Source organism: Melanerpes formicivorus, unplaced genomic scaffold, assembly GCF_026170545.1.
Source record: "Melanerpes formicivorus ecotype bairdi unplaced genomic scaffold, bMelFor1.0.p_v2 SCAF_277, whole genome shotgun sequence".
Lineage (NCBI taxonomy): Eukaryota > Metazoa > Chordata > Aves > Piciformes > Picidae > Melanerpes > Melanerpes formicivorus.
This window is the reverse complement of record NW_027142629.1, coordinates 173,799-187,259: the sequence shown is the minus strand read 5'-3', so window position 1 is coordinate 187,259 and position 13,461 is coordinate 173,799. Positions and strand designations below refer to the sequence as shown.

General features: G+C 51.6%; 1 protein-coding gene across 1 annotated transcript; it reads left to right on the top strand.

Moving 5' to 3' along the window:
* The first annotated feature begins 966 nt into the window (after positions 1-966).
* Positions 967-1,899, top strand: LOC137458780 (olfactory receptor 14J1-like). The gene has a single exon (XM_068170048.1). It carries the CDS (start codon positions 967-969, stop codon positions 1,897-1,899), a length of 933 nt encoding a protein of 310 aa, XP_068026149.1.
* Positions 1,900-13,461: the final 11,562 nt, after the last annotated feature.

Genomic DNA, 13,461 nt, shown 5'->3' with positions numbered 1-13,461 from the left:
CTTGCCCCACCCAGCAGTCTCACACCATAGACCATAGACCTGCTCCAGCCATTGTACATCCTCACATCCCACTCAGGATGGAAGCCATGCCCTGAGCCATGTGTGAGGGACAGGATTTCCTTTCCTATGGGCTGGATGGCCAAGGATTGGCCTTTTGGCTTGACAATACCCATCCAGGTTTCCTCAGCATCAGCACGATCTTGACATTGTCTTGAGATCCCTGTTGTTCTTGCTTCTAGTTTCTGCTCTAACAAGCCCCTGGGGAGGCTTTGTCAGTGATGGTTCTTAGTGGGAGCTATTAACACTCCAGCTTAATTTGTTGTTTGCGTCTGACCTCCTGAGAGATTCCTGCAGCTTCCTCTCAGTCTCGGAGCCTCTGGACTCCACACCAATGCCACCAGTCCTTAAAATACATTGATTTGCTGCTGAGCTGGGCCAGGATCCTGGGCTGGAGGGAGCTGCTGGCAAATGGGCAGCTCTGCCCTTTGCACAGCACAGCAGGGCTGAGAGCACTACCAGGGGTTCTCAGGGAGATGAGAAAGGCAGAGAGAGCTTCAAGGTGGCCAGGACTGGGAGGGTGTTGAGAGCTCAAAGAGAAGCAACCTTTCACAGCCCTGGACATGCTGAGTCTCTGCTGCAGGACAAGGGATTTGCAGTTCCTGGAGCTTGTAAAGCTGCCACATCCCACAGCCTCTGGGATCTCTCTTCTACAGAGGAGCAGGAGGAGGAGATGCTCCAGAGCAGAGCTTCCCATCTGCACCATCAGAGTCACAGGACATGACAGCTGCCTTCTGCTGGGATGACTGCAAGGCTGTGAAGCTGGGAGTGCACAAAGTTCCTCCAAGGAAAGAGAAGTAATTTTGAGAGGATTTTCTGGGAAATAGCCATGGAATTGTCTGAGGGAATGATGTCCTAACCTGTGTGATGCCTTCTCTTTCAACAGCCTTCCATGCCCAGAACCAGACAATGTCCAACAGCAGCTCCATCACCCACTTCCTCCTCCTGGCATTCACAGACACTTGGCAGCTGCAGCTCCTGCACTTCTGGCTCTTCCTGGCCATCTACCTGGCTGCCCTGCTGGGTAACAGCCTCATCATCACCACCATAGCCTGTGACCAGCATCTGCACACCCCCATGTATTTCTTTCTCCTGAACCTCTCCCTCATTGACCTGGGTGCCATCTCCACTACTGTCCCCAAATCCATGGTCATTTTCCTCTGGGACACCAGGGACATCTCCTATGCAGGATGTGCTTCTCAAGTATTTTTCTTTACCATTTTTCTTTCAGGAGAGTTTTATCTCCTCACCATCATGTCCTACGATCGCTACGCTGCCATTTGCAGACCCCTGCACTATGAGACCCTCCTGGGCAGCAGAGTCTGTGTCCACCTGGCAGCAGCTGCCTGGGCCTGTGGCGTTCTCAATCCTGTGCTGCACACGGCCGGTACATTTTCACTGCCCCTCTGCCAGGGCAGTGCTGTGGACCAGTTTTTCTGTGAAATCCCCCAGATCCTCAAGCTCTCCTGCTCCACATCCTACCTCAGGGAAGTTTGGCTCCTTGCTTTTAGTACTTTTTCGTTTGTGGGAGGTTTTGTGTTCATTGTGGTGTCCTACGTGCAGATCTTCAGAGCTGTGCTGAGGATCCCCTCTCAGCAGGGACGCCACAAAGCCTTTGCCACCTGCCTGCCTCACCTGGCTGTGGTCTCCCTGTTTATAAGCACTGGCATCTTTGCCTACATGAAGCCCCATTCCATCTCCTCCCCGTCCCTGGATCTGGTGGTGGCAGTTCTGTACTCTGTGGTGCCTCCAGCAGTGAACCCTCTCATCTACAGCCTGAGGAACCAGGAGCTGAAGGTTGCCCTGAGCAAACTGATCACTAGATGCCTTCAGAAACAATAAACTCTTTGTCTTCTCCTGCAGAGCAGTTCTGGTGTCACTCACTGCAGGCCCAGCCTGGCTTCTCAGGTGTTTAGTGGTGAGGGTGGATTTTTACTGGTTTTAACACCACCATCCCCTTCCTAATTCACTCTGCTTTTCTAACTAAGAGTTTGTGTAACAGGACCTCTGTTCCTTGTTTGTTTAAACAAAATAAAGAGCCTTTGAGTAATATATTTTTTTCAAGAGGTTGTTCCTCCAGGGCAGTGCTGAAGGTCCTCTCTGCCTCAATGCATCTCAGGTGCTTTGCACAGGCTCATTGCAAATGTCCTTGTCTGTCCATGTTACTCTTTCTGGACTGTGCCTTGAAATATGCACAGAGCCATCAGAGAAGTCTTGGGTCCTTGGAAAAGGCATCTTCAAGAAGGCCAAGAAGGAGCATGTGGCAAATTCCAGTCCCTGGGAAGGTGAGAGGTCAAACTTCCTTGCAACAGGGCCTTGCAGGAGGAGAGAGGGATCACTGAACCCGTATGGGGAGGGGCAGGAAGGGGATATTTTGTGTCTGGACCTTAGCCAGGGCTTTGCCATGGGCTTCCATAGTCTCTTTAGAGCCAGACTGATGATGGATGGACTGAAGGAATGCATGAGGTTGTTGGTGGGAAGCCAGCTGCTGGATCAAGCCCAGAATCCCAGAATCCATCTGTGTGTGGCAGGTGCAAACTGCCCCTCCCCCCCGCCCCCCCCCTTCCCGCAGCAGAGCCCTGATAGACCTTGAGCCAAGCTTGCTGGTGCCCCTCAGTCTGGGACTCACTCTTCCAGTTCTTTCAAAAACTGAGCCCAGCTCAGACTGGCAGGGGCATAAATGGAGTTCTGCTATGGAGAGAGGCTTGCTGGCCTGTTGGCTGCCTGTTTGCCTGCTGTCTTTGCTCACTTCTCTCCCTCTCCACACAAAAGCAGCTTGGCAGCCTGGAAAGTCTCCCATGGGGAATACATATCCTGGGTGTCCATGGGAGATTTTTACTTTGTTCCACCGACAGTTTGCACATTTTGGGTCATTCCTCCAGTTTGTCCTAGCCCATGTTCAAACCTGACATGTTATGGTATTGCAATAAATTCACCATTTTTGCCTTCATAACAAACTGGTTGGAAGAGATGTCAAAGCTCATCCAGTCCAGCCCTTAACCCAGCACTGAAGGGTCAGCACAAAATCATGTCACCGAGCAGCAGATCCACAACCTGCTTGAAGACCTCCAAGGATGGTGAATTTGCCTGTGCAGGGCAGACCACTCCAATGTTTGAGAACACATCGAGTGCTGCCTGGTACAGCTTGAAGCCATGCCCCTTGTCACCAATGAGAAGAGGCTGCCCCCTCCTTGCTCCAACCTCCCTTCAGCAAGCTGTAGACAGCAATGAGGTTTCCCCTCAACCTCTTCTCCTGACTGAACAACTCCAGCTCCCTCAGATGACCTTCATAGGCCATGTGCTCCAGGCCCTTCTCAAGCCTCATTACCCTTCTCTGGACACATTTCAGAACCTCAATGTCTTTCCTTTAGTGAGAGGCCCAGAACTGCACACAACACTTAAGGTGTGGCCCCTCCAGTGCTGAGTACAGGGGGATGATCACCTCCCTGAACCTCTGATCTGCTCAGGGTCTGGCCGCAAGAGGGTGGTGATTGGTTATGGGATCTTGTGGTCAGTTGTGTCTCAGGAATTCACCATTCAGTAGGAACCTAAAGGCTGTGAAGAGGCTGTGAGGTCAATTCGGCATCAGGAGGGGATTGACCAACAGCAGCACCATGGGTGGGAGAGGGACTGTGAGGTCGATTCTGACAGCAGGAGCTGACAGGGCAGCCCTTGGCTGATGGATGGCAGATGTGCTTTTGAGTTCCCATCTGAAATTGTCTCTGCCAGGCCAGCAGAAGGTACCTGGCTGGCACAGTGACTGTGAGATGCCCTCTGCCAAAGGGCCTGGGCTTACTCCAAGGGGCTCATAGTTTGGTTGCTAGGTCTCTGCTGCCTGAGTCCATGACATGACAGGGCAGACACAGGGCTTGGTGGTGTCTATCTGAGAAGCTGCAAGGCCAACAGCTTTGGGAGCTCATGGTGAGGCCAATTCTGTCTGCTCAGCTGAAAGGCCACAGGAAGGTTGATGGATTTGGTGCCTGCTTGAAGGGTTCTTTCCCAGATGGACAAGCTTTCCTTGGAGGTAGGAAAAAGCAGGGAAGAGAAACACTGCTAAATGATGCAGCTGGGCAGGTGAAGATCTGATATTCTCTGTTCAATGCCAGGGACGGGGAGGAAGAACTGCCCATTGTAAGTGCAGATCAGGTTTGTGATCACCTGAAGAACCTGAAAGTGTTCAAGTCCATGGGACCTGACGGGATACACCCACGGGTACTGAGAGAACTGGCAGAGGAGGTTGCTAAATGCCTCTCTATTCTATTCCAAAAGTCGTGGCAGTCTGAGGCAGTCCCCACAGACTGGAACAGGGGAAACATCACCCCCATTTGCAAAAAGGGTAAGAAGGAGGAACCAGGGAACTCCAGGCCAGTCAGTCTCACCTCTGTGCCCGGAAAGGTCATGGAGCAGATCCTTCTGGAGGCACTACTGGCTCAGAAGAATAGTGAAGAGGTAAATTAGAACAGTCAGCATGGCTTTGCCAAGGGCAAATCCTGCCTGACCAATCTAGTGGCCTTCTGTGACCAGGTGACGAAATTAATAGATGAGGGGAGAGCAACTGATGTCATTTACCTGGACCTGAGCAAAGCCTTTGACACTGTCCCGCCCCACATCCTGGTCTCCAAACTGCTGACACATGGGTTTGATGGGTGACCACTAGGTGGATAAGGAACTGGCTTGATGGTCACACCCAAAGAGTGGCTGTCAATGGGTCCATGTCTCAGTGGAGGCCAGGGACAAGCAGAGTCCCTCAGGGATCAGTCCTGGGACCTGTCTTGTTCAACATCTTTGTGGGTGACATGGACAGTGTCAAGTTTGCTGATGACACCAAGCTGTGTGGTGCAGCAGACACACTGGAGGGAAGGGAGGCCATCCAGAGGGACCTTAACAGGCTGGAGAGGTGGGCACAAGCCAACCTCATGAAGTTCAATAAGAGCAAGTGTAGGGTCCTGCATCTGGGTTGAGGCAACCCCAGGCACAAATCCAGGCTGGAAAGTAACTGGCTGGAAAGCAGCCCTGAGGAGAGAGACTTGGGGGTGCTGGTGGACAAAAAGCTCAACATGAGATCTCAGTGTGCACTTGCAGCCCACAAAGCCAATCAGATCCTGGGCTGCATCAGGAGAAGTGTGGCCAGCAGGTCAAGGGAGGTGATCCTCCCCCTCTACTCAGCTCTGGTGAGACCCCACCTGTTGTACTGCCTCCAGTTCTGGAGCCTCTATTACAAGAGGGATCTGGAGGTGCTGGAAGGTGTCCAGAGAAGGGCCACAAGGATGATCAGAGGACTGGAGCACCTCTCCTACGAGGACAAACTGAAGGAGTTGGGGCTGTTCAGTCTGGAGAAGAGAAGGCTCCGAGGTGACCTCATGGCCTTCCAGTATCTGAAGGGGGCCTACAGGAAGGCTGGGGAGGGACTGCTCAGGATCTCAGGTAGTGATAGAACTAGGGGGAATGGAATGAAGCTGGAGGTGGGGAGATTCAGGCTGGATGTGAGGAGGAGATTCTTCACTGTGAGAGTGGTGAAACCCTGGAATGTGTTGTCCAGGGAGGTGGTCGAGGCCCTGTCCCTGGAGGTGTTTAAGCCCAGGCTGGATGAGGCTCTGGCGATCTAGTGTGGGGTGTCCCTGCCCATGGCAGCGGGGGTTGGAACTGGATGATCCTTGTGGTCCCTTCCAACCATGACTGATACTATGATACAACGATACTGTGTTTCTAGGTTGGACTCGATGATCCTCGAGGTCCTTTCCAACCTAAGTGATACTGTGATACTGTGATAATCCCTTTGGTCTGATAACTAACATAAAGTTAGTTGTATAAAATATTTCTGTCTCTTTTTCTATCCTTTGCTCTGGATGATACTAGCTGGTGGCTTTTGCTTGGCTGTTGCTGACCTTGGCTGCATTCTTCTTGTGGCTAAGTAGCTAACAGCTACTCTCTGCTCTTCTCTTTTCCCTTTTACATAGTGGAAGTGGGCAGAGAGGTGGAAGCTATTGGTAACCCCCTGGGTTTATTTCCAGGGGGATCCTTGTGTTATTTACATATATTTACAATTCATAAACATTGTATATTTGGTACATATTCATTGCATTTTGTATCTCTAAATTTAAGTTTGCTTGGAAATACACCTTCATTTGCTTCCATCCCTAACTGAACTGGTCTGGCAATTTTATTTTGGGAGGTAGTTCTCCAGATTAGCTGGGAGGGGGTAATTTTAATCTACCACACCTTCCTGAACTGGACACACAGCTCCAGACCCATTCCTGGGCCTGGGAACAAATGCTCCCAACATTTGGCCACTGTGGGCAGGAATGTTGTGAATGAAAATGAAAAAGGCAGGATGGAGTACATCCTGTCCCAGAGGAGGGGAAAGATCAGAGTGTATGAGAATGGCTTATCCCTCAAAGGGAAAAAGATTCTAGGAAGGGAATTGTCAGGTCTTATTGACAGGGCTTTAAACTAGGTTGGAAGGGGGAAGGGGCTGGAACCAGTCCTCCCAAACAGGAGTCTGAGGGTGGTAAGCTGGAGTCAGGGGTGAAACCAGCAGCCCAGCTGAAGTGCATGTACACTAATGTGATAGGACTAGGACTTGTGATAGGACTAGGGGGAATGGAATGAAGCTAGAGGTGGGGAGATTCAGGCTAGATGTGAGGAGGAGGTTCTTCCCCATGAGAGTGATGGGACCCTGGAATGGGTTGTCCAGGGAGGTGGTTGAGGGCCCATCCCTGGGGGTGTTTAAGAGTAGGCTGGATAAGGCTCTGGCCAGGCTGATCTAGTGTGGGGTGTCCCTGCCCATGGCAGGGGGGTTGGAACTAGATGATCCTTGTGGTCCCTTCCAACCCTGAATGAAACTATGAAACTATGAAACTATAATGCATGAAGCATGGGCAACAAACAAGAGGAGCTGGAAGCCTTGCTGCAGCAGGAAAGTTATGATGTAGTTGCCATCACAGAGACGTGGTGGGACGACTCACATGACTGGAGTGCTGCAATTGATGGCTATAGGCTCTTCAGGAGAGACAGGCAAGGAAGAAGGGGTGGAGAGGTGGCCCTGTACATCAGGGAGGCACTAAATGCCATTGAGCTGGAGATCAGGGATGAGTGCTTGTGGGTAAGAATTAGAGGGAAGACCAGCAGGGCAGACATCCTGGTTGGAGTCTGTTCTAGACCACCCAACCAGGATGACGATATTGATGAAGTATTCTATAGGCAGCTTAAGGCTGTCTCAAGGTCACCTGACCCTGTTCCCATCTGGCTGGATGGCTGAGCCCAGAGAGTGGTGGTGAATGGTGCCACATCCAGCTGGCAGCCAGGCACTAGTGGTGTGCCCCAAGGATCAGTGCTGGGCCCTGTGCTCTTTAACATCTTTATTGATGATCTGGATGAGGGCATTGAGTCCATCATCAGTAAATTTGCTGACGACACCAAGCTGGGGGCAAGAGTTGATCTGCTGGAGGGCAGAGAGGCTCTGCAGAGAGACCTCGACAGGCTGGACAGATGGGCAGAATCCAATGGCATGAGATTTAACACATCCAAGTGCCAGGTGCTGCACATTGGCCACAACAACCCCATGCAGTGCTACAGGCTGGGGTCAGAGTGGCTGGAGAGCAGCCAGGCAGAGAGGGACCTGGGGGTACTGGTTGATGGTAGGCTGAACATGAGCCTGCAGTGTGCCCAGGCAGCCAAGAGGGCCAATGGCATCCTGGGCTGCATCAAGAACAGTGTGGCCAGCAGGAGCAGGGAGGTCATTCTGCCCCTGGACACTGCACTGGTTAGGCCACACCTCGAGTCCTGTGTCCAGTTCTGGGCCCCTCAGTTTAGGAAGGAGGTTGACTTGCTGGAACGAGTCCAGAGAAGAGCAACAAAGTTGGTGAGGGGTTTGGAAGACAAGCCCTATGAGGAAAGACTGAGGGAGCTGGGATTGCTTAGCCTGGAGAAGAGGAGACTCAGGGGTGACCTTATCACTCTCTACAACTACCTGAAGGGAGGTTGTAGACAGGCGGATGATGGTCTCTTCTCCCAGGCAGCCAGTACCAGAACAAGAGGACACAGTCTCAGGCTGCACCAGGGGAGGTTCAGGTTGGATGTTAGGAAGAAGTTCTATACAGAAAGAGTGATTGCGCTATGGAATGGGCTGCCCGGGGAGGTGGTGGAGTCGCCGTCATTGAAGGTGTTCAGGAGGAGACTTGATGGGGTGCTTGGTGCCATGGGTTAGCTGTTTGGGTGGGTTGGATTGGTTGATGGGTTGGACACGATGATCTTGAAGGTCTCTTCCAACCTGGTTTGGTTTATTCTAATAAAGGTTATTCTAATAAAGGTTATTCTAATAAAGGTTATTCATGGGAGACTTCAACCTGCCTGATATCTGCTGGGATCCCAACACAGCAGAGAGGAGGCAATCTAGGAGGTTCTTAGAGTGCATGGAGAACAGCTTCTTATCCCAGATGCTGCGTGAGCCTACTAGGGGTAAGGCAATGCTTGACCTCCTCTTCACCAATAGGGAAGGGCTGGTGGGCGATGTGGTGGTTGGAGGGTGTTTAGGGGCCAGTGACCATGAGATAATTGAATTTTCAGTATTCAGTCAAGCTGAGAGGAGCAGCAAGAAGACCTCCACTCTGGACTTCCAGAGGGTGGACTTCAGGCTACTCAAGTAACTAATTCAGAGGGTTCCTTGGGATAAAGCCCTTAAAAACAAAGGGGTCCAGGAGAGCTGGACCTACTTCAAGGAAGAATTGTTGAAGGTGCAGGGACAGGCTGTGCCAATGTGCCGGAAGATGAGCCGCCGGGGCAGACGGCAAGCCTGGATGGTTAATGAGCTTTTAATAGAGCTAAGGGAAAAAAAGAGGGTGTATCATCTTTGGAAGAAAGATGAGGCAACCCATGGAATGTTCAAGGACATTGCTAGGTCTTGTAGGAAGAAAATTAGGAAGGCAAAAGCACATTTGGAGCTTAGCCTGGCCTCTGCTGTCAAGGACAACAAAAAGTCCTTCTATATATATATTAATAGCAAGAGGAAGAGCAAGGGTGTGAGGACTAAAAGTTGGCTGTCCTGGTGTGACTCAACAAAGGTAAAATCACTTGCTGCTTGCCCAGACAATAGCTGATATGTGTTGGGCAGAGCCACTGGAAGGAAGGTACAAAGATCATGTAGGAATCCTGTCTACCAATCCTGGATGCAAATCACCTTGCGATTGCATCATGATAACACTGGACTGCAGCTGGCCTACAACAATGGACCAAGGACCCAGCCATCAAGCCTTCAGGACAAGACCTAAGGACCAACCTGGTTGCCTTCTATGAGCAGGTGACAAAATTAATAGATGAGGGGCGAGCAACTGATGTCGTTTACCTGGACCAGAGCAAAGCCTTCAACGCTGTCCCACACCACATCCTGGTCTCCAAACTGGTGAAATATGGGTTTGATGGGTGGACCACTAGATGGATAAGGAACTGGCTTGATGGCCGCACCCAAAGAGTGGCTGTCAATGGCTCCATGTCCCAGTGGAGGCCAGGGACAAGCGGAGTCCCTCAGGGATCAGTCCTGGGACCAGGCTTGTTCAACACCTTTGTGGGTGCCATGGACAGTGGCATTGAGTGCACCCTCAGCAAGTTTGCTGATGACACCAAGCTGTGTGGTGCAGCAGACACGCTGGAGGGAAGGGAGGCCATCCAGAGGGACCTTGACAGGCTGGAGAGGTGGGCACAAGCCAACCTCATGAGGTTCAACAAGAGCAAGTGCAGGATCCTGCATCTGGGTGGAGGCAATCCCAGGCACAAATCCAGGCTGGGCAGGGACTGGCTGGAAAGCAGCCCTGAGGAGAGAGACTTGGGGATGCTGGTGGACAAAAAGCTCAACATGAGCTCTCAGTGTGCACTTGCAGCCTGCAAAGCCAATCAAATCCTGGGCTGCAGCAGGAGAAGTGTGGCCAGCAGGTCAAGGGAGGTGATTCTCCCCCTCTACTCAGCTCTGGGGAGACCCCACCTGGAGTAGTGTGTCCAGTTCTGGAGCCCCTATTACAAGAGGGATGTGGAGGTGCTGGAAGGTGTCCAGAGAAGGGCCACAAGGATGATCAGAGGGCTGGAGCACCTCTCCTATGAGGACAGACTGAAGGAGTTGGGGCTGTTCAGTCTGGAGAAGAGAAGGCTCCCAAGTGACCTAATTGTGGCCTTCCAGTATCTGAAGGGGGCCTACAGGAAAGCTGGGGAAGGACTTCTCAGGATGTCAGGTAGTGATAGGACTAGAGGGAATGGAATGAAGCTGGAGGTGGGGAGATTCAGGCTAGATGTGAGGAGGAAGTTCTTCCCCATGAGAGTGGTGAAACCCTGGAATGGGTTGTGCAGGGAGGTGGTTGAGGCCCCATCCCTGGAGGTGTTTAAGCCCAGGCTGGATGAGGCTCTGGCCAGGCTGATCTAGTGTGGGGTGTCCCTGCCCATGGCAGGGGGGTTGGAACTAGATGATCCTTGTGGTCCCTTCCAACCCTGAATGATACTATGATACTATGATTTCCTGGCCCCTGAATTCCTGAGGGACAATACTTGGACACATACCTAAGGACTAAAAACTGTATAAAAGACTTGAGCAACTACTGGTTTGAAGAAGAGAAATGTGGGGGACTGTGTCCCGCAGAGTGGATGATGGAGATGAAGGAAAACACAGGAGAAGGACCGTGCCGCTGAGAAGGAAAAGGTTGGGACAATGCTGCTCTGGAGAAAAGAGGCCGTGGAGCCTGGAAGAAGCAGACTGAACCCTCTCTCCATGTCCTAAGTTTCACCTGCTGCAACTGATGGAGCTGAAGGGGCTGCCCAGAGGACCACATCTCTTCTCCAGCCAAAGCCTCAGCACCGTTTAGTCTACAAACCAAACATCTCCTGCAGCACCTTTCCTCCACAGACTCAAACTGTCTTGGGAGGGGTGAGGGGTGTGGTACTATAATTCCTTTCCTCTTCTCTTTCTCTTCTCTCTCTCCTTCTCTATTTTATTAGAATAAACCTTTATTAGAATAAACCAAACCAGGTTGGAAGAGACCTTCAAGATCATCGCATCCAACCCATCAACCAATCCAACCCACCCAAACAGCTAACCCATGGCACCAAGCACCCCATCAAGTCTCCTCCTGAACACCCTTTCCACTTCTTATTTCTACTTTATTTATGTAATAAATAGTCTAGCTGTTGATATTTTGGCCTCCTTTGTGCCTCTAATTTCACAACAAGGGAATATTCAAAAGAAGTCAGTCTCTTTCCCTCTCTGGACCAAGACAAAGGGCAATCTCCACTCCTTGGTGGACACGGTGGGGAACGTTGTAACAAAGGATGAGGAAAAGGCAGAGGTACTTAACACCTTCTTTGCCTCAATTTTTACTAGCAGGACAGAATGACTTCCAGACAGCTGGCCTGCAGAGCTGGCAGAGGAGCCAGGGAGCTGCACAGTTTCCCTATGTTCCAGGATGTTCCTCAGCCGCTTGGATCCCCACAAGTCCATGGGACCAGATGGGATCCATCCTAGGGTGCTGAGAGAGCTGGCAGATGAGCTGGCCAAGCCACTATCCATCATTTTTCAGTAGTCCTGGCTCACTGGAGAGGTCCCAGAGGACTGGAAGCTGGCCAGCGTGGTGCCCATCCACAAGAAGGGCCGTTTGGATGAGCCAAGGAATTATAGGCCTGTCAGCCTGACCTCAGTTTCATAGTTTCATAGTTTCATTCAGGGTTGGAAGGGACCACAAGGATCATCTAGTTCCAACCCCCCTGCCATGGGCAGGGACACCCCACACTAGATCAGGCTGGATAGAGCCTCATCCAGCCTGCTCTTAAACACCTCCAGGGACGGGGCCTCAACCACCTCCCTTGACAACACATTCCAGGGTTTCACCACTCTCATGGGGAAGAACCTCCTCCTCACATCTAGCCTGAATCTCCCCACCTCCAGCTTCATTCCATTCCCCCTAGTCCTGTCACTACCTGAGATCCTGAGAAGTCCTTCCCCAGCCTTCCTGTAGGCCCCCTTCAGATACTGGAAGGCCAGGCAAGATCATGGAACAGGTCATCCTGAGTGCAATCACACAGCACTTACAGGATGGCCAAGGGATCAGGCCCAGCCAGCATGGATTTAGGAAGGGCAGGTCCTGCCTGACCAACCTGATCTCCTTCTATGATCAGGTGACTGCCTGGTGGATGTGGGGAGGCCTGTGGATGGAGTCTACCAGGACATCAGCAAGGCCTTTGACACCGTCCCCCATAGCAAACTCCTGGCCAAGCTGTCAGCCCATGGCTTGGATGGGAGCACACTCCCTTGGGTTAGTAACTGGCTGGAGGGCTGAGCCCACAGAGTGGTGGTGAATGATGCCACATCCAGCTGGTGGCCAGTCACTAGTGGTGTGCCCCAAGGATCAGTGTTGAATGTGGCAAGGGCTTCAACTGCAGCTAGAACTTCATCCAGCACTGCCACACCCACACTGGACAAAAGCCATACAGCTGGACCAACTGTGGCAAGAGCTTCAGCTGCAGCTGTGACCTCACCAGACACCACCGCACCCACACCAGTGAGAAGGCCTTCACCTGTAGGCTGTAACAAGATATTCAGAACTCAACCCTCACCAAGCACCAATGCACCCATGATGGTAACCAGCCCACAGGTGGGAGCAGGCACAAACAGACCCGCCCTGAGTCTTTTGGAATAAATGTGACCCCCTGAAACAGCCTTTCTAGCAGATTGAACCAGAATTGCCTCTTTTCCACCTCTGTTTCTCAGTGGCTGGGGGCTCCAGCAGGGACCTGGGCTTCAAGCCATTGAGCATCACCCTCTGGATGCAACCATCCGGCCAATTCCTTACCCCTGAGCAGTCCACCCAGGGACTATGTCAAAGGCCTTGCAGAAATCCAGATAGATCACATCTATGCTTCATCCCTTTTCTACTGACATGGTTGAACCTTACTCCTGCTGCCAGTTTGGGCCTGGAGCGGCCTGGAGCCTCCACTCCTCACAGTGGAGCTGGCATGCTGAATTGGTAGCTGTGTCATTCAAGGATGGGGGTGTGTGCAGAGAGTCATAGTATGGTGTGGGGGGGAGGACACATCCAGGATGAGGATTTTGGCCTGGTTTGGAGGGAGGTTTGTGGAAGCTTTGGCCTAAGGAGTTTTTGGAGAAGCAGGGCTTAGAGATGTCTTTGTATTTTCTATGCTTTTGTACTGAAATATGTAGCTTTGAATAATATTTCCATTTCAACTTCTAATTCTGTCCAATCATGATGTGGAAGGTTTTATTTAACTCCTTTGAGAAGAGTTAGAGACCTCTGTCTTGCCCCTTAAATGGAGATATATTACCTCAGGGGGGGAAGAATGACAAAGACACCAACTCACCGTGAACACATCAGGTGTGACCCAACCTAACACCTCTCATGTTCTTCATTGTGGTCA